Genomic DNA, 20,546 nt, shown 5'->3' with positions numbered 1-20,546 from the left:
CTGCATCGGCCTCCATTCACCCCCACCCTGTACCAACCCCAGTTCGGTCTGTTGGATAGTGATGTCATCTAGCTGACCCCTGGGCGGACAAAGCCAGGTGCGGAGAGGGATCTTAGAGGTGGGGAGGGGGACATACCAGCCCCTCCTCTCAGTGATGTCCTGGTCTAAGGGATGGTCGTGGACGTATAACTGAGATCCAGAACCTAAAGTCAGGGAGGGGACCTGAGTGGACTGGATAGAATCCCAAACGGCTTCTTGGTGCGCAGTGTGCTGGCCCTGGGGAGGGAGGAGAGAGGGAGAGGTGGTGATGTGCAGGGTCCGGAAGAGGCAGAAAGCTACTCTGCTGTATAGAAACAGGTAGTCCTGGATACTGATGCAGGGAGGCTGAGTGCGAGGGCGGAGAGCCAAGAACCTTCATCCAGTGGCTGGGTTCAGATAAGAACCTGCTTTTCTGCTGCAATTGCACCCAAACCCCCGCCCCTAGGCACCATGTTGAGTAGATCAGAGGGCGAACCAGGGACCCAAGACTGGAAAGACGGAAAGGTCCTAGTATCTATTGCGCAGACTCTGGGCAGGGGTACCTGCAGTCCTAGTCTTGTGGTCACTGCTCCAGGGCTGCTTCGGTACTGAGCCCCCTCGGCCCACATTATTGGCCCAAGCCCTCCCTAAGGCCCCCTTTCCATACGAGCCTGGGAGGACTGGGAGGACGGAGCTTTCCCCATGACTTCTTTGTCCTAAATTGTGGTTTGGGTCCTTCCGTCAATCGTCCTCAAAGCTATGGCCTTTGGAAGACTTCCCCGGAGGCTGAAAATTACTACTCAGTGAAGCCTAGAGGCAGATCCTCTATTCAGCCGCTCTGAGAGCGCACAAACCCAGGCTTTTTTCCCAGGACCCCCTGCTGATGTCTGCCTGGGTGTCTCCCAGCCTGCCTCACTGACTGCCCCTCACTTTCTGGGCTGGGATTGCCCTTTTCCGGGATGATTGACAGTGGAAGCTCCAGTTCCTCCAGGAAAACCCCAGCCACTACCCAAAGCTCTCAGAACCAATAATAATCGGAACCCCCAGTTCATTTTCCAAAACCTGGGTTATTCGCTCAGTCGGGAGTAACACCACGCGTGGGATGGCAAAGTCCAGCTGCAGAGCTCAGTCCGGCTCACTCCTGTCTTTTGCAGACACTTTCTACTTATGAAAAAAGGTGGGATCTAGGGATCTACGCTTTCCTCTGGCCACCTTCACAGGCTCAGCCCCCAGTCTCATATGTGTGTGTGTGTGTGTGTGTGTGTGTGTGTGTGTGTGTGTGACAGACTGTTTATGCTTGGATGAGAACACAGTCTCTCTCTCTGTCTCTGTCTCTCTCTGTCTGTCTGTCTCTCTCTCTCACACACACACACACACACACACCGCAGTGTAAGTAGTCATTTTCAGGACTGTTGCTACACTTTTATGAAAGAAACATCATGGTAGAGAGGCGGCAATACCCACTTTATATAAAAGGGTCCTTGATCATGTCAAGCTTCTGGAGCTCCTTGGAGTCGTAGCACCTCCAAACTGTTCCCCAAGAGGGTCTCGGCTTTTGTGTCACTAGAAGGACCCATAAGGTGATTCTCCCCCTCTGGGCACATGGCTGGATGGCACTTCCTGGGCCTTCCTGGTTGGATGAGGTCATGTGACTAATATTGCCCAGTGAGTTGTGAGCAGAAGGGAAGTGGATCGATTCTGGGCTGAGAGAGTTAATTGCTGGGTGAGGCCCTCCCCGGCTTTCCCTCCTCTGCTGCTGCTGCTGCTGTAGAAGCCTGGATTGAGAGCCCCCCTCCCCGCCCCCCACCAACCTGCATTGTATATATAGTGGGAAATCTGGGCATGGTGTGGGTGGAGGTTACCTCAGCATCACCTAAACCTAGCTTGACCACACCATGCCACTCCCGTTATCACCCTGCAGCAAGCTTTGCAGACCTAAGCACAGAGGCCACATTACAGAAGTCCAGCACTTTGGGGCACCTGGGTGGCTCAGTCGGTTAAGCGTCCGACTTCGGCTCAGGTCATGCTCTCGCAGTCCGTGAGTTCGAGCCCCGCATCGGGCTCTGTGCTGACAGCTCGGAGCCTGGAGCCTGTTTCAGATTCTGTGTCTCCCTCTCTCTCTGACCCTCCCCCATTCATGCTCTGTCTCTCTCTGTCTCAAAAATAAACGTTAAAAAAAAAATTCAGAAGTCCAGCACTAAGGAGAGGATCACGGGAAATCTCTCTCCTACACCTAGCCTCAGGGCTTACAGCCTTCTCATTATTACTTAAATTTTGACAATAATAGTAATAGCTGCTATTTACTGATTATTTACTATGTGCCAGGCCCAGGGCCGGGCTTTTTTTTTTTTTTTTTTTAATGTTTATTTATTTTTGAGACAGAGAGAGACAGAGCATGAACGGGGGAGGGTCAGAGAGAGAGGGAGACACAGAATCTGAAACAGGCTCCAGGCTCCGAGCCATCAGCACAGAGCCCGACGCGGGGCTCGAACTCACGGACCGCGAGATCGTGACCTGAGCCGAAGTCGGACGCTTAACCGACTGAGCCACCCAGGCGCCCCCAGGGCCGGGCTTTTTACATGTAGTATGCCACATACTCTTCCTGGCATCTTGAGGACTGCACTCACCAACATCATCAATGATGTAATTGCCAGCTGGAAGGATGTTTCGTTGTTCCTCCCTGGTGCCTCTGTGGCATATCTCCCTGGTGACCCCGATTCTATTTTCACATTCTTTTTCCCTTCTGTGTGCCAGGTGCTATACCTGGGGCTGGAGATCGAGCAGTGAATTACACAGACACAGACATCCCTGCCCTCCTGAAGCTTCAAGTCTAGTGGGGGAGACAGAGGAGTCAGCCGACGATTTCCACTCAGTGTGATAAGACCCAAATAGTGCTAAGGTTGGGAGATCCAAGGAGCCCTTGGAGGGAACCCATAACCCAGCCTGGTAGGGTCAGAGACTTGAAGAAGGAGCAGGTGGTGAGAAAAAAGAATGATCTCGGCAGAAGAGACAGCCTTTGTAACGTCTTGGAGATTGGAGGCTGGTTCAAGGCAGTAGATGATTATGGCTGGGAGTTAAGCAGGGGAATACGGAGAGATGAACCTGGAAAGTTAAGCCAAAGCACATCATGCAGCAGCAGGAAAGGCGCCAGTAAGAAGTGGAGTGCCACTGAACGGCCGTGAGCAAGGGAGGTAACAAGTTCATGGCCAGCTCAGTTGGAAGAGCATGGGACTCTTGATCTCCGGGCGGTGAGTTTGAGCCCCGTGTTGGGTGCAGAGGTGACTTCAATAAATAAAACTAAAAAAAAACAAACAAAAACAACAACAGAAAACAAGTTCAGATTTGCATTTGAGAAGGATCCCTGAGCCTCAGTTTCCTCATTTATATAATGGGGATAATAACAGCACAATCGAGCCATCTGGAGAATTAAATAAAATAACGCATGCAAACAGTGCCCGGCACATAGGTTATTATTATTCGTTCAGCTAAGAGTCCCTGCCATTGTGAAGCCTTCCACATAGCTCGGTGGTGACTGTAATACATTGTTATACAGCAACTACTTACTTAAGCAGCTACCTCCCAAACTGAGAAATGAAACGATCAAGGGGAAAGACTACGTCTTTATTCTTTCTGTGTTTCCTGTTCCCAGCACAAAGCCCAGAGCCTATTGGGCACTTGGTCAGTGGGGCCCAAGAACTGAACAGTGAAAGAGTGAAAACATCAAAGGGGCAAGGCGGGGTCAGGACGTACCACCACGAGAGGGGGCGCCAAGTTCTTATGAGAGCTCAGGGCTACTGGGGAAGGGAGGGCTCCCCAATCCCCAGCACAGATCACCTGCCAGGACCTTTCTCTAAGGAAGCCCAGGGCGAAGATGGTCGCTTTCTCAAGTCAAATGAGTAGAGAATAATAAAATAAGTGTTTTGTAAACTGCACTCATAGCGCCGATGCTAGCGGCTGCCTCCGCCGCCGCCAGTCGTTAGGGTTTTGACTCTGGGTGTCGCCTTTTCCCGAGCCGCTTGGATCTGTGTGGAAGCGGGTGGGGGCAAATCTGTATGAGGGGTGAGCATGGGCTTGCATCTTGATCCCGAAGTTTGCAAACATTTCCAGTCTAAATCACTGTCATCCGGACTGGGAACCCACCAGACCGTCCCCCTCGGGGAGCGCAAATGCGGATCCGGGCGGGTGAAACAGGTCCCTTTGGGAGGGAAGGGATTCGTTGAAAACTATCCGGATAATTTCAGGGAAGGCGAGCGAAGGAGATTCGGGGAGAGCGCGGGAAAGGAAGTGGAAAGGAGGAATAACGGACCTCTGGGGAGGCAGGGGTTAAGCGGGGCTTGGCCCAGAGGAGGAAAGGGCGGAACGAACGCTCGGGGGGCGGGCCCTCGGTGCTACCCAAGAAAACAACGGGCCTCGCCGGGCATGGACGGGTTAAGGGGGCGTGTCCAGGGGAAGCCACGTGCCGGGGCAAGAGGCGATTGGCTCTGCCGGGGTTGTTTGTGAGCGGCCATTGGCGACGTCAGAGCACCTCGACGAGCCGATTGGCCGGGGCTTGGAGGACTGCCGGGACCTGGGCGGGGAGGAGACCGCGGGCCCCAGTCCCTGGGCCGGGCTGGGCCGCCGCTAGAGCCAGCGCTGACCGCGGAGGGACTGGAGCCCGAGCCCGAGCAGCGGCCGCTGCCGCCGCAGCCGCCGCCGCCGCCGCCGCCGCCGCCACCATGCGCTGGGTCCGCGCGCTGCTGAAAAATGCGTCCCTGGCAGGGGCGCCCAAGTACATCGAACACTTCAGCAAGTTCTCCCCGTCCCCGCTGTCCATGAAGCAGTTTCTGGACTTCGGTACGGAGTGCGCGGGGGGCGGCTGGCCGCGGGGGCCCGCGGGGCGCCGGGGGGCGGTAAGTGAAGAGGCCCTGGTCTTGAAGGATCAATGCGGAGGAGAAGAAAGGCCCTGCGTGACAGCGAAGGGTTGCTTGGAAGGGTACCAGGCAGGAAAGGGTTAAAGGGAGGGGGCCGGGACTGGCCCTGAAAGGGTTAAGGTGCCCTGGGGAAGAGCTCTGGACTAGGTCGTTAATGGGAAGTGGGAGCACTGACAAGGAGGGGTCCAGGTGTCTTGCTGGGCTTTGCGAGAGGTCTTGGAGTAAGGGGCAATGAGGCGATGATGTTAGGGCAGGAAGGGAGTGGCATGTATCCAGACAGAAAGGGTTAACGGTGGTTGCCCTAGTGGCTCAAAGGGTAGGAGTTGGAGAGGAAATAGGGCGGGGATGCTGGTGGCAGTAACAAGGCAGGATTGGGAGGTGCAACCATCTGGAAGAAGACCTGGCCTGGGCTGGGCACCCTGGGGTCAGGTGGGGCCCAGGCTCTTTCAGAAAGTGTCAGCAGGAGGGAGGTCGCTGGTCCCTATGCCTCTACCCGCTGAAGGAGCTGGCCCCCAGCTGTCCCAGTGGGCAAGGACACTTGAAGAGCAAATCTGTTTGGGCCTGGCTCCCTGTCCCCAACCGGGCCAAGGCCTGGGGCACCATGAGGTGGAGTCAGGAGGCTTGCAGCCTTGGCTCTCCCTAGGTTTCTGGGCCAGGCTCACCCACGAGCAGCGCACTGGGGGCGCCTCTGGAGCAGAAGCAAAGCTGTGCCAGTGTGGCGACTGAAACAGGCATTGTGTGGGCCCTGTCTGTCTACGTGTATTTCCGTGGTGCCAGCTGGGGATTAGGAGGGGATGCCCAGGTCTCTCAAGAGTTGAAGAGACAGTGCCTGGCTCGAGTTACAGCTGCGTCACCGATGGGAGGGGGTGGGGAGGTGGCAGCCAGGACACAGGGCCCCTGTTCCCCAGGACTTGTCTGCCTGTCCCCCTGCCCTGTTCGAGCCGTCCCCGTGTAGGAAAGCCTCCTGGGCCCATTCCCAGCCACCAGCAGTTGTCCGGTCCAAACTGGACTCCAGTTATAGAAATGGGCTAGGTGGAGCTCATAGTAGGGCTGGGTCCACTTGTAGTGCAGTGGGGGAAACAGATCTTCAGAAGGACGGTGACATACCCTTGGTGGCGGAGTTGGGAGCAGAACTTGGACTCGAATCTAGGTCTTCTGACCCTAGGCCATGGCCTTAGTCTATCACTTGGTCTTCATCTTGAAGCCAGACCAAGGACCAAGGTATTTGGGTTCCCAAGCCTGGGCCCTGCTTGCCCCACAGGCAGGCATTAATGCAGGAGCAACTCTACAGTGGTCATCAAGACCAGCCTAGGCGAGGACGGACTGGGCCCACAATGACACTGGGCCCCTGCAGCTGCGATGGACCAGGCTTAGCTCCCCTCGGCCATTTCCAGCCCCGGGAAGGGGTGGTTTTCCCGGGCTCCTCTGCCCACCTGGATCAACCCCACCCCACCCCCTCTACTCTGCAGTTGGAGCTTCTGCTAAGAGAGACAGAAAGACACAAAGTGAGGTCGCTTAGGCCAGAGGCAGCTCCAAGAGTGCCTGGGAGTGGCCCTGTCCCCTGTGGTAGAAGGCAAGCAGGGGTCAGTGGGGGCTGGGGAGAGGACGCAAGCTTGAAGAGGGTTCGGAGGGGTGGTATGGAGGTGAGAACAGTGCAGGGGCTTAGGGGAGCTGCTTTGCTTTGTGCCCCTGGTCGCTTCTCTGCACTCTCAGGAAACGAAGGATTTTTTTCCACCTGACCCTGAGATGATCAGTGGCTCCAGTGGTTTGCAGCTGGGTGGGCTCCCCCCTCTCTCTCTCCCTCTAGGGTCCAGCAATGCCTGTGAGAAAACGTCATTCACCTTCCTGAGGCAGGAGCTGCCCGTGCGCCTGGCCAACATCATGAAAGAGATTAACCTGCTTCCCGACCGGGTGCTGAGCACGCCCTCGGTACAGCTGGTCCAGAGCTGGTGAGACCCCTGGCCACTCCCACTCCGCTGCCCATGCCGCTGCCAGATGCCCCTGGGCTCAGAGATGGAGTCTTTGTGCTTCCAGCAGCCTTGAGGGAGGTGGGGACAGTGGGGAAGCACAGAGGCTCCAAGAGGCTAGAGAATTGCCCAAAGTCAAGTGGAAGGCGAGGCCAAGGTAAAGCTCCTAGCCCCCATGCCTGTGGGCCATCCCTATCCTTAACCACTCTCCTTCCTCTGGAAACCCAGGATCCCCCTGGGAAATCGTTTTCCGCAGCCAAAACTCAAACCAAGCTCACGTCGCCATTCGCCACTGGCCCTGGTTCTGAAAAGCCAGCACCTACCGGGTAATGTTTATCTGGGGCAACATTGTAGGGCCAGGGAAACAGAAAGAAACGAATTTTCAAATTATGTAATCCAAGCTACAAGTCAGACTGTTTTGGATGTTGGGAAACACTCAGACCCAGGCCTAGTACCTACCCCCAAGAACTTTGGAGGGGCAAGGCCCAAAAGTCGTAGCAGTAGCAGAGGGAAATCCTCAGCAAAGCTCACTCTAGAACTCTGTCCCAGGTTAAGTAACTGGATGGCATCAATCAATGGCCAGTCACGTGAAGAACAAACAGGAGTTTGTAAGGGGCACGAAAGTGGCTAATCATTGTTGGTCTTTGGTGGTACCTGTGCAGAAGCCCTTTGCTAGCTCTTCTTGCAATGGTGTGATGTGGCTGTGGATCCCTGTTGGATTCAGGAGCATGGGTCCACACCTGCTGTGAGCCCAGGGCCATGCTGGGTACGGGAAAACAGCAGCAGCAACTGCCCTCAGGGAGCCTGCGATCTGGTAGGGAGCAGAGTGGGTAAATTAAGAGCTCCATAGGTAGTGGTGGGAGCAATGAGCTGCTGAAGAAGAGTTACTTTTACTTAAGAACCAAAATATTAAAAAAATTTTTTAACGTTGGTTCATTTTTGAGAGACAGAGAGAAGGGGCAGAGAGAGGGAGGCACAGAATCCGGAGCAGGCTCCAGGCTCCGAGCTGTCAGCACGGAGCCCGACGCGGGGCTCGAACTCACGCACCGTGAGATCATGACCTGACCCGAAGTCGGACGCTCAACCGACTGAGCCACCCAGGCGCCCCCCCAAGAACCAAAATATTATTCAAAAGTAACATCGGTTAGGTTTTTCTCCTCATTGTAGAAGTATAACATGCCCACTTTGACATTTGGAAAACACGGAAAAGCAGCTAGAAGAGAATGCCAGCCACTACTCTCCACCCCGTAACCAAACACTGGTAGCGTTTCATAAGGTTTTATTGGGGCCTTTCCAGCATTTTTGCTACGCGTGGATAGGCACACGCAGGACTTTCTCCAACTTAATGAGACGCAGTAAGGAAAGCGTTTTGTGCACAAGGCCAGGCACATAGAAGGTGCACACTGAGTCAGAAAGTTGTGGGGAAGGGGCACCTGCCTGGGTGGCTCAGTGTATTGGGCGACTCATGATCTCGGTTCAGGGGTTTCGGCCCCGCACATGCCTCTGCGCTGGTGGCACAGAGCCTACTTGGGATTCTCGCTTTCCCTCTCTCTTTCTGCCCCTCTCCCTCGCATGCACATGCTCTCTCTCTCAAAATTAACAAACGTTTAGAAAAAGAAGCAGAAAGTTGTGGGGAAGTTGAAATGGACGCATAGCGGAGGCAATACATCCCTGGGCCTTATAGGGTGCCTCCGTGAGCCTAGAACTAGAAGGAAGGGAAGGGCATTCCAGGCCTTGGAACTGCCAGTGCCAAGGTGTAGAGGCAGGCCTCTGAGACCTCACTCTGTGCCTATAGTGCTTTGGATACAAGCTGTGAAGGGGGGTGGGGGGGGGAGGGCGGAAACTGGTCTTCCTATAGCCCCACCAGGTCACCCCTCGCTGGGCCCTGTCCCTCTGAGGTGCAGGACATCTGAGCCAGCCGGTATTTCCCACCATGGGGCGTGTGGAAGTCGCAGGGAGGAGACAGAAGGTGCCATCTGGTCCCCCGCTCCTCCTCCGGCTCTGCCCGGCTGACGGGCTGACTGCCTCTCCAGCAGGTCCCTGACTCCAAGACAGGCCCTCTCGGGCCCCTCCCGGGACGCCGTGTTCCTAGGAGAGCCGGAGGATGTCTGTCAGGGTGTAGGGGAGCAGGGAGCTGCTGAACTGCCCGTGACGCCCCCAGGCTCCTGCACAGGCCACTCCTGAAAATGAATTGCACATGGGCGGGCTTGGCCTGGCTTTTCTTCCCCGAAAGCTTGGAAGTGGCGTCCAGCAACAGAAGGTGGGAGCGGAGTTAGACAAGAGAGAACCCCTCCCGGTGGATGATTTAACTCACAGGAGAGCAGGCGACGGACGGGACTGCTAGAGTGAGTGTCCTGGTGCACTGAAGAGAAGCCTGCTGAGGTTTTTTTTCCAGAGAACGGGCATCGGCCGGCTGCAGCAAGAGAAGCTGAAGTGTGAGGGGAGGAAGGACTTTCCGATGGGGACGAGGTGGCTGCCTGTGAGAGAGTGCATACCTCCTCCAGGAGCTTGGACGCAGAGGTGGAGGTGGGCAGGGTTCGCACGACAGCAGGGGGACAACATACCAAGGAGCCTGGCAGGAGGGCCACTGTCCTCAGAGTCTGATGGGTAGGGAGGAAATGCCGTCCCTTGGGAAATGGGAGAGGCCTGTGCAAAGGCGATCAGAGGCAGTGGTGCTAAGATGTGGCGATAGCTAGCGAGTTTCTCAGCTGCCGAGAGAGTCTAGGCAAGGGTGGGGGGTCAATGTGGACAAGCTGAGCATTCCTGGTTTTAAATAAACCTGATAAATTGTTTCAACCAGACAGACCTGGTGCAGAGGGCGCCTGTTTTGGAAGCGACTGGAAGAGAGTAGAAAGCCCTGGTCGTTGGTGTCGGTGTCAGCACACTTGACTTTGAGGCTTGGCTTTGCTGCTTGCTGGACCCTTCATCCTTGGCAAGCCTCTGGCCTCCCTGAGCCTCGGCTTCCTCCCCCGTAAAATGGGGATCCATCCTGTTTCTAAGGGCAGATGCCACCGTTAGATGCCCCGAGCTCCGGGGCGGCAGTCCCTCCAGGCCAAAGATCTGTGACTGTGGCCGAGGTTCTCTGAGACAATGTGGTAATAATAGCGATGGCAATGACCAAAGCAAACAGACCCGGAGGGCCTGCTGTGCATCAGGAACTAGGCATGTCCGTGTATTCCCGCACTTAGCGCTCCCGACCGCCCGAGGAAGGAGGCCTTGTTTTTATCCCCATTTCATAGATGAGCAGGCTGAGGTTCAGAGAGGTGAAGACACAGGTGTGAGATCACTCAGGCTGCTGGTGAGAGAGCCGGGACTCCAGCGGCGGCCTTGTGACCTGGTGGCTGCGTTCATGAGGGGAGGGGAAGAGTGCTGTGTTTGGTGGGGGCGGGGGGGGGGGAGTGGGCAGCGACGTGGATCAGAGGTTTCCACACTCACGAAGCGAGTCCTCCACAGACAGTAGGGCTCCCCTTATCGGAACGTGTGCCGCCTAGGGATGCTGAGCACGGAGCAGGAGAGAAAGCCAGCCCAAGGAGGAGGGCGTGGCGCTGGTAGGCGTGTGCTTCCAGAAGGTAGGGGGTTAAGTGAGGTTAAGAATCTCCTGCCACCAAGGGGTGGCAGGGAAAGGGGCCGGGGGCCGTATGGCCAGCACCTTCTCATGAACCTCCCTTGCCCGTCAGTGAGGTGTAGACCCTGCACCCCAACCCTACAGGAACCACGGCCCTTGAGAACCCAGGGCCCGCCGTACCCCAGGCATGGGGCTGGGGCTGGGGCCAAATCATCACCGACCCCTCACCCGCTCCTTCCAGGATCAGAGTTGAGACTGAGAACCTCAGAGTGCTATTGCCGTGAACCCCACTTTATAGCCGGGGACCTGAGCGGCTCAGCGGCTTCTGTAGCCACAGGACCCGAGTCTGCCTGGCTCAGGGACTGCACCCAGCACCCCTCCACAGAGCAGCTTCCATCTGGACGATGCAGGATAGGTCTGTCACCTCCCCCTCCTCAAATGGCCACGGCCTCGTTCACACTTCTTATTCCCAGCGGCTGTGGACATTATTGCATGGTGTGCGCTCGCCCCCTCCACCTCGTCACACGTTCCGCCGCCCCCACCCCTCCCCCGCCTCCCAAATCCAGGGCTCTGGGCAGGCTAGAAGGCCCCAGAAGGCAGGCGCCCCGGGGTCTGATTTGCTGAGGTCGGCAGGCCCAGGCCTTCCCTAGGGCAACTGTGTCGGGCCCCCGCTGCCGGCTGGGCCTGCTCTGTCCGCCATGGGTTTGGGGGGGCGGATAAACCTGGAAGTGAAGTGGCGTGCCCGTCGTTGCACCACCGCTTTCAGGCCTCCCGGGTCCCAGCCCAGTTCTTTCTCCGGCCCTTGGAGCGGGGGGGCAGCGCAGGAGCCAGTGAGCCTCACTCCTTCCCCGGTGCCTCTCCCTTTAGGACCCGATCGTGACATCCGGTGCAGCAGACCTTGCAAGGCTTCAGGCGGGGGCCCGGGTCCTCTGGGAAAATCCTTCCCATCCTCTCCTCTCCCCTCCCGAGAGTCCACCGGGGAGGACTACTCCCCGGAAGGAAAGGCCCTGCAAGGCAGGCCGGCAGGGGTTCTAACCCAGGGGTTCTGGGCTCCACTCCCCAGCTGGTTTCCTCCCCTTCCTCTCTTCTACGTACCCCAGCCTTGCACCCTTGCAGGTGTTCTCCCCAGATCCCCTCGCCCTCCCAGAATCCTGAGCGTGAAGCTTATCCTGGGCATCTGGGCATGGTGGTGAGGGGGCGGAACAGGGATCTGGTGGCACACAGCCTGCGAGAGAGAGAGAGAGAGAGAGAGAGAGAGAGAGGGGTCCTGCTCTGCACGGTAGCCCCCTCATCTGTGGAATGGGTAGCTCCCAGGTTAACGCGGAGGCTAACGTAGGGGAGCAGGCAAGCACAGGGCCGAGCCCTGTCCGAGCCTGGCCCCCTGGAAATGCCGGCCGCCATCACATCGGCCCCAGCACTGTGAGGACCAGTGTAGGTGGCGAGCAGCTGGCCACACGGTGTGGACTTGAAGTCAGACAGACGTGGATTTGAAGCCCAGCGCGACATTTAAACCTCCACTCGTGACAAGGAAGCACATCTAGAGAGTGCTCACTGTGTGCTAGGCGCTGGGCCAATGGTCACGTTCGACCCTCACTGAAAGGTAGCAATGGCAGTAGGTACAAGACCCTCCGTTTTCCTGAGGCGGAAACTCAGGCCCAGAGAGGCTGCACGACTTACACAGGCAACACAGCCACGAAGTGGGAAAGCCGGCACGGCGACTCAGTAGAGCCAGCCCCCAAGCCAGCTCTCCCACTCTCTCCTCCGCTGTCTGAAGCAAGAGAGGGAAGACAGCGGTTGGTAGGCGAAGGGGGAAGGGTATTCTGCACAGAGGGACCCGCGGGGACACGGAGGTGAGCGTTTTGAGCAGACGGCACTACGGGGTGGCAAGAGTGCCGGAGGCTTGAGTCTTCTCTTACACCACCTCCCAGCTGTACGGCTGCTTCAGGCCTCAGTTGAGGAACCTGTGAAACGGGGCTAATTCCTGCTCGTCATACCTGTCAAGGTCAAAGCACTGTGTACAAAGGAATGCTCCTGCTGCGGAGGGGCCTCTCCTAGAGACTGTTGGGCCCCACAGCCCTCTGCCCCAGGCAGCCCCTTCCTGCTGGCTAGAAGTGTTTCTCCCGGAGAGAGGCTCCGCTTGGTGGCCTTCCCCAGGAGAACAGCCTGTGGACTGGGCACGTCAGCCGGGGCACAGCGGGGGTCGCGGCTCACAGGGGCTCTAGGTTGACACAGGCTCTGGGTTGATACCCTCTGCTGCCACGGGTGGGCCTGACTCCCTTTCACCGGCCGGTCCCCTGCTGCCCCGAGTTCAGGACTTCCTAACACTCCCCCGGTTACCTAGCTCTTTTGTAGATCCTGAGGAAATTGGCCTCCCAACGAGGCCTGCGGATGGGAGCAACAGGCGGCCACGTACCCCTGTCGGGCCTTTGGAGTGGAGTGAGCTTTCCTGGCTCGCTGGGGGCTCCAGCCCCACCCATGGCCAGGGCCGGGCCTGCCTGCCCCACTCCTGTGTCCTTCCCACCTGCCCTTCAAAATCCACTCCCCTGGGCAGACTGCACGGCTCCCGTGCCCAGCCCAGAGTGTTAGGCTATAATCCTCACTGAGCCTGGGCTCCGACATGCCCCGGGCTGGCCAGCCGTGCCCCGTGGGATGAAACAGCAACCCGACAGGTCAGATGTTACAGTCGGTTTCCGTGAAGGGCGCTCAGGGAGGTTAAGTGACTTGCTCCAGCCTCCTCTCACTGCAGAATCTTGGTCCGTAATCCATGAGGCCCCGGGGGTGGGATGATCTCCGGTGCCCTCCTGAGACTGCCACTCTTAGATCCCAAAGCAAAGGTGCTATATGGGGGACCAGCAAATGAGAGATGTTCTTGCATAACTTACTGTGTTGTCAGGGAGATTCGCATACAGATGAAACGCATTGGAAAAAAGTGTGGTGCGGCCTGTCGACCAGTGCCGGCCGGGTCCGCCCACCGTAGGGGCGGGGCAGGCATGGGGCCAGCTGTCAGGTGGGAAGGGGGACCGGGCCTGGCCTGGAGCTGAGGCCATGTCCCCCCTCCCCACTGCACACAGGTATGTCCAAAGTCTCCTGGACATCATGGAGTTCCTGGACAAAGACCCCGAGGACCATCGTACCCTGAGCCAGTGAGTGAGGGCCTCCACCAGGGGCAGGAGGGCAGGTGCAGGCGAGGGGGCTCAGGGTCACAGCCCAGATGCAGAAATGCCAGGAGGATGGAAGAAATGACCTCTGTCCTCAAGACTATCTAGTCTGAGGGGGGAGTTGGCCCCTGGCCTCGGTGTCCCTGAGTCTGACTGGGGGATCCGAGCCCCTGCCCGTGAAGAGTTCCCAGCTGTCAGACAGGCGGTGGGAGATTCAGGGCAGGCTTGAGAAGCAGTGGGGAAGGCACCGTGTGTCCGTCAGGTTGGGAAGGGTCGAGTGAATGAAGACTTGGGGAGAGGAGGTCAGAGGTGGGGAGGAGCCCGAGGGGGCCCAGGGTTGGGACAGGGCGGGGGGCCGACAGCCGCCGTGCCCTACAGGTTCACCGATGCCCTGATCACCATCCGGAACCGTCACAACGACGTGGTGCCCACCATGGCGCAGGGCGTGCTGGAGTACAAGGACACCTACGGCGACGACCCGGTCTCCAACCAGAACATCCAGTACTTTCTGGACCGCTTCTACCTCAGCCGCATCTCCATCCGCATGCTTATCAACCAGCACAGTGAGTAGGGGCTGGGGGAGGTGGCTCAGGACCCGAAAGAGGGATCCTGGCTCCACGGCGGAGAAGGAACACGGCAGCAACGAGGCGTGTTGTTCTCCGTGTTTGTAGGATGCAAAATCATGTTCCCTCCCTACACACTGTCCCGTGTGGTATTCGTCAAAACCCTCTCTAGTACTTTCGGCAACAGTTTGCTGTTCCGAGTCCCCCAGTCCCAAAGTATTCACTGTGATTGTTGAGAGATTGTAACCAGTTGAAAATCAAATGAGTTCCTCATGCTCAGATCATTTCTGACGCGGGACAGGGAAAATCATTTTTGTAAGTGGTTTAGCAGAAGGAGGAAGAAATGTAATGTGGGCTGTGTGGGGGAGGAGGCTCTCTGAGCAGACTTCAGGTCTGCAAACAGTCCAGACGGGGAGGAGGTGGGGGGGAGAGGTGTTAAGCATAGGGGTGGAGTCAGAGAGCCCTGGGGGCAGGAGGGGAGCCCCACGGACAGCACCCTTCCTTCCTGCCTACAGCCCTGATTTTTGACGGCAGCACCAACCCGGCCCACCCCAAACACATTGGCAGCATCGACCCCAACTGCAACGTCTCCGAGGTGGTGAAGGGTAAGCCGTGCCCGCCGTGCTGACCCACACGGAGGAGCCCCAGAGACCCCCTTCAGGCCACCTGGCCCGAGGCTGAGCCATTCCCCGGCGGGTGGGGGCCTCGTCCCCCTGGGTGTAATGTTAGCGATGCCCACCCCCCCCCCCCCCCCCCAAGCCAGTGCCAAGAGGGCCGGCTGCCTGCCGGGACCGCCCCATTCCCTAAATGGCCCCTCTCTTCTCTCAGATGCCTATGATATGGCCAAGCTCCTGTGTGACAAGTACTACATGGCCTCCCCTGACTTGGAGATCCAAGAGATCAATAGTGAGTGAACAAGGCCGTGTGTGTGTGTGTGTGTGTGTGTGTGTGTGAGTGTGTGTGTGTGTGTATGTGTGTGTGTTTGTCTAAGGGCTCCGGAGTAGAAGGTGATATGGGAGAGTCAGGAAAAGACCTGGGGGGGGGGGGGAGAAAAAGGAAAAGCACTGGATGGGGCAGAAGCAGAGCTAGTATTGACTTATTATTAGCAGTATCATTACTAATTTATATTAAGCATTTATTAGGCAGTAAACACGCCAGGCGAGGCACTCTGTTCTCGTGGAGGCTACGTTCTTGGTGCTGGGTGTTAGCCAGTGAACAAATAATAAACAAGCTAATTTCAGATGGTGACAAGTGATGGGGAGGAAGCAAGATGAGGTCACACGACAGCGATGGCGAGGAGCGGTGTATTTAATAGGGTATCAATTTGGCTGCCCTTCCAGAATCCAGACAACAGTGGCTTAATTAAAAGAGAGGTTTCCCCCTCTCCAGCCCCTGGGGCAGAGCAGTCAGAGCTGGCCACCCACCCTGAGGTCTCAGTTCCAGCTGGAGAAGGGGAGGAAGATGTAGAAGGCAGGGCTCAGGGGGTGGACAGTCACTCCCTTAAGTCACCTGGCCATGCCCGGCTGCCAGGGAGCCTGGGAATTCAGTCTAGCTGGGCAGCCATGTGCCCGTTAAAACTTTGGGGGAGGGGGTGTCTATTACCAAAAGAGGAAGGCAAGAGGGGATACAAGAAGGTGGCTGCGAGGGTCCTACTTTGGATGGGGTGGTCAGGGACCAGCAGGACCAGTGAGATGGGCGGGAAGTGGTTGGAGACAGAGACCAGGGCACGCAGGGCCCATGGCCACAGACAGGAGCTGGGATTTTATGTGCAGTGGGAAGCCCATCGGAGGATTTGAAATACAGCGATGCCAGGGTCTGACTTACGTTGCGAAGATATTTAGAGGTTGGAGGGGGTGGGTGAGACCTCAGGAAGACCGGTTAGGAGGTCACTGCAGGAATCCACGGGAGGAGGGCAAGGCAGCAGAGACGAAAAAAAGAGGGTAGATTTGATAAAAAGAAATAGAGAGGCCAGGACCTGCTGATGAATCAGGGGCATAGGAGAAAGGGCGATCAGGGATCTGGAAGTTTCTATACCCTTCCCCTCCCCCACCTGCCCCTTAGCCGCCCCCTACCTGGGTTCCAGAAACCTAGGTAGGTATTTCATGCCTGGAAGTCATGCTGCCCACATCCTTAAGGCCCAGTTCAAGTTCAGGTCCTCGGAAAAGCCTTCCTGCACCTCCTAGAAAACATGGTTAGGCACCCACCTACCTCTGTTTGAATTCCTTGGGGACAACGATAGAAGGGCAGAGACAGGCTACTTTACTTCAGTATCCCTGGGGTCAAGTTCAGGGCCTGGCACATAGCTCTGGGTACCACACCCAATGTGAAAGTCAGTTGTGTGTTTGTCCAGACTTGAATTTCCAAGATGGTAGGGCTGAGTTTTATTCAACTTTATGCCCCACTGCCCAGCGCAGGTCCTGAGATTCCTTCATTCTGTAATCCACTGCACACTTTTTGAGCTCCTGCTACAAAGCTCTGTGCCAGGTACCTGGAAAAGACACCAAGAAACTCTCCAGGCCAGAGCGATTCTTGAGGGGCAGAGTGCTGCTCTAAGAGTCATGTGCAGCACCTCTCCCCTCCCCCCACTGGATTAAAAAATCTCTCCAGGGGGCGCCGCTGGGTGGCTCAGTCAGTTAAGCATCCAACTTCGGCCCAGGTCATGATCTCGTGGTTTGTGGGTTCGAGCCCTGCGTCGGGCTCTGTGCTGACAGCTCAGAGCCTGGAGCCTGCTTCAGATTCTGTGTCTCCCTCTCTCTCTGCCCCTCCCCGACTTGTGCTCTGTCTCTCTCTCAAAAATAAATAAACATTCAAAAAAAAAAAAAAAAAAAAAGAACTCCCAGGGATTCTGGTGTCCGGGTGAATGCTAGGAGGCTGGATATGGGATGGATAGATACTTCTTGAGTGGATGGGTGGCTCGATAAACAGTGGATCAAGGGCAGGATGGATCTGTACCCTCTGAATGCATGGATAACTGAGAAGGATAGATGTTTGAATAGATGCATAGTTGAGGGACAGTTGGATGGTTGAATGGACACTGGATGGGTAGTTGGAGGAATTCATAAATGTTGACCATTAAACATCAGTGGTTGGATGGATGGATGAACAGACGGATGGACGGACATTTTATAATGGATGGATACCGTATGAATAGATAGATGGTTGAACGGACGCCGAACGAATGGACAGCTGGGTGAACAATTGCCGGATGGGTGGGCCAGCAGATGGTTGGACGATAGATGGGTGGTTGAGTGCCGGGTCCTAGGTGCTGAGTGAATGAATGCAGAATGGTGACCTCTCGACAGTTTTCTGATCCTTGGTCTTGACTTTCCCCGCAGCCTCCAACTCCAAACAGCCAATTCACATGGTCTATGTCCCTTCCCACCTCTACCACATGCTTTTTGAACTCTTCAAGGTAAGGGGGCGGGGGATGGCCCTCCCTCTGTGGGGTTGGGGGTGGTTGGGCCAGGCCACTCCCACTCATCACTTCCCCCTTTCCCTTCACAGAATGCCATGCGCGCAACTGTGGAAAGCCACGAGTCCAGCCTTGTCCTCCCACCTATCAAGGTCATGGTGGCCTTGGGTGAGGAAGATCTGTCCATCAAAGTATGTGGCTCTTGGTTTGGGGCCGGAGGACAGCGGGGTGGGAACTTCCCTCCCACCATGAGATGGGCTCAGAGAAGACCCTGGGGACGGGGACGACCAAGAGAGGGTCAGGGGTGTCAGGGTGTGGGCGGCATGAGCACTGACGACATATCCGTCTCCCCCAGATGAGTGACCGGGGTGGGGGAGTCCCCCTGAGGAAGATCGAGCGACTCTTCAGCTACATGTACTCCACAGCCCCCACCCCCCAGCCAGGCACTGGAGGGACCCCGCTGGTGAGACGGCTTCTCTCCAGTCCCCCCCGCCCCCACCTCCTAAAGGATGCCTGTCTTTTCACCTCATCAAACAGTCACTGTCCCCATCACTTGCCTCCTCGATTCCCGTGGTCTTTGTTCTTGTATTGCTGTGTGTGGTGTCAGTCACCTTTCCCAGTCTGGGGGGTTGGGGGGCGGGGGAGGGCACCTCTCCCACTCCCCCCACCCCCCAGCCTGTGGCTGCCTTCTGACCTGACCTGCAGGTATCTGTCTGTCACCTTTCCTCAACTCTCCCTCTCACACTAGGGCCCCACGAAGTTACTGCCTCTCCCTCTGCTTTGTTCACTCTCCAGCACCTCCCTGCCTTCCCAGCAGAACAGGAGGTGTGGGAACGGGAGCCCCTGGACCTGTCCAGACCCACTGGCTCCCAGGGCCAAGCTCCTCTGCCTCCCCTGCTTCCTACCAACCCCAGCTGAGACGGCTCAGCCTTTCTGGCTCCACCAGACCCATTTCCCTCACCCCTGGGGGATCCTGGGAATCCCCTGGCCCTAACCCCAACTCAGCACATGGGTCCCTGCAGCTCCAGGAGGCCCAGCACCAGCCTCCGCATCACGCTCCCTTGCTGCCCCCTTGTAGGCTGGCTTCGGGTACGGGCTCCCCATTTCCCGCCTCTATGCCAAGTACTTCCAGGGAGACCTGCAGCTCTTCTCCATGGAGGGCTTTGGGACCGATGCTGTCATCTACCTCAAGGTGAGGCTCCTAGACCGCAGGGCCCGGCTTGTGGGGTTTCCTGGCGTGTCGGCCTGCTGTTGGGTTTCTTCTCCATCCCCCCAGTCCTCTCCCCATTCCAGACCGGGAATCAGAGCAAAGCTATAGTTGCCCAACCCCCAGGCATTCCCAACCCGGCAGGCAATTTAAGGAAGTCCACGGTCTATGACCAAGACCCCTGTTCTGGGGGCCTTTGACTTCTTATACCCAGGAGGAAGGGGCGTACCATAGAGAACTTGTCATTCAGCTCAGGAAGAGACTGAGGCCCAGCGTCCGTGACCCTGTTCAAGGTCACAGCCTACCCTCCCTCTGCCTCCCTGACCCTTTCAGTGAGTGGCCTCCCTGAATGGGCACGAGCAAGGCACAGAAGGGACAGGTCCTTTCGTGGGTCTTTCTAGGCCAGGGTCAGTTGTCTCAGCCAGTGTCTGGCACCTGGCTGGGCTGACTCAGACATGGTCACGTTCAGAGGCCACCACAACCCACCCGGGGGGGAAGGGCGATCTCCTGAGGAGTGGGTGAGGCGCTGGGAAGCGGGACGAGCTGACCCTAGTGCTCTCCAGGCCCTGTCCACGGACTCTGTGGAACGCCTGCCCGTCTACAACAAGTCAGCCTGGCGTCACTACCAGACCATCCAGGAGGCGGGCGACTGGTGTGTGCCCAGCACGGAGCCCAAGAACACGTCCACCTACCGTGTCAGCTAGGGGCCGCCTCGCTCCCCTGCACCTGAGAGGATGGACTGCTGTCTCTGGGACTGGCCACCACGGTGACCCTCCCCAGCCCCCCCCAGGTGGGGGGGAGGCTCCCCCTGATGACCAGCTTCTGTCTCTGTGGAAATCATGGTGACCAGTCCGTGGGGGGCCCCTAAGTGCCAATCTCTGTCTCCACGGAGACCCCTAAGTAGTCTCCCTGGTGTTCAGGCTCGGTGGGCGATGCCTGAGGACGGGGGACCGTCTCCATCCTGATGGGGTGTCCCAGAGCTATGTTTCCATGGCCGTCCTCCTTCTGAGACCAGGGCTGCCACTTTGCTGCCAGGGGTCCTGGGTCCCCCTCACTGCCCTCCACGGCCCTGACCTTCCAAGTGGACACCCTGCTTGCCTTCTCCTCCTCCCCCAGCCCGTGCAGGCACCCTGGCCCTCGTCCAGTGTCAGCATTAGGAAGGAGCCAGGCGTCCCCGGGTGGAGAAAGGGCGTTGCACCCTTGGGCCCCTGGCTGGGGACCTGGTCCGACAGCGCCTCCCTCCACCCGGAGCTTTGAAGGTCAAGGTTAGGAGGCGGGAGTTCTCACCCAGGGCTCACCCTTAAAGTGGGAGACCCTGGGAGGCCCCAGAGATCAGCTGCCCTCAGCCAAGCTTCTCAGAGCCCCTCAGGCACCTCCCAAGCCCTGGCATGTCCTCACATGCACACACCCACCTGCCGGCCCCACAGCCACACGGTTCCACCTGAGCTCCAGACCCCACCTCCCACTGTGCCTGGACACGCAGGTGCTTGGGGTGGCTTTCTCCCTAGAATGCTCTATGTGCATAGCTAGTTTTATAGCCCTGAAAGCCCCCACCCTTCCCCTTAGCACACAGGGGGTTAAAGTTGTGTGTTCCTCCTAGTGGCTGTGATGATGACCGTGACATCCACAGTAAAGAGGAGATTGAATGAGACCGTGTCCTGGCTGCTTTCCTGGGCGGGTGGGGGGAAGGAGATCCACATGCATAAACAACACACGCAGACTGTGGTCCCTGTGACTACCGTATGA

General features: G+C 57.4%; 1 protein-coding gene across 2 annotated transcripts; it reads left to right on the top strand.

The window, feature by feature from the left end:
- The first annotated feature begins 4,642 nt into the window (after positions 1-4,642).
- On the top strand, positions 4,643-20,451 carry PDK2 (pyruvate dehydrogenase kinase 2). 2 transcript variants are annotated; one of them, XM_030295024.1, is made up of 11 exons: positions 4,643-4,851; positions 6,736-6,877; positions 13,532-13,603; positions 13,997-14,181; positions 14,697-14,786; positions 15,010-15,087; positions 17,517-17,593; positions 17,686-17,784; positions 17,949-18,056; positions 18,672-18,785; positions 19,364-20,451. In XM_030295024.1, exons 1-11 carry the CDS (start codon positions 4,734-4,736, stop codon positions 19,502-19,504), a joined length of 1,224 nt encoding a protein of 407 aa, XP_030150884.1. In that variant the 5' UTR covers positions 4,643-4,733; the 3' UTR covers positions 19,505-20,451. The 2 variants fall into 2 exon arrangements, with proteins under 2 accessions (XP_030150884.1, XP_030150885.1); XM_030295025.1 differs by lacking the exons at positions 4,643-4,851; positions 6,736-6,877 and adding an exon at positions 7,968-9,421.
- Positions 20,452-20,546: the final 95 nt, after the last annotated feature.

This window comes from Lynx canadensis, chromosome E1 (genome assembly GCF_007474595.2).
Source record: "Lynx canadensis isolate LIC74 chromosome E1, mLynCan4.pri.v2, whole genome shotgun sequence".
Classification (NCBI taxonomy): Eukaryota; Metazoa; Chordata; class Mammalia; order Carnivora; family Felidae; genus Lynx; species Lynx canadensis.
Note: the sequence above shows the minus strand (reverse complement) of the source record. Positions and strands in the feature narration are given on the sequence as shown.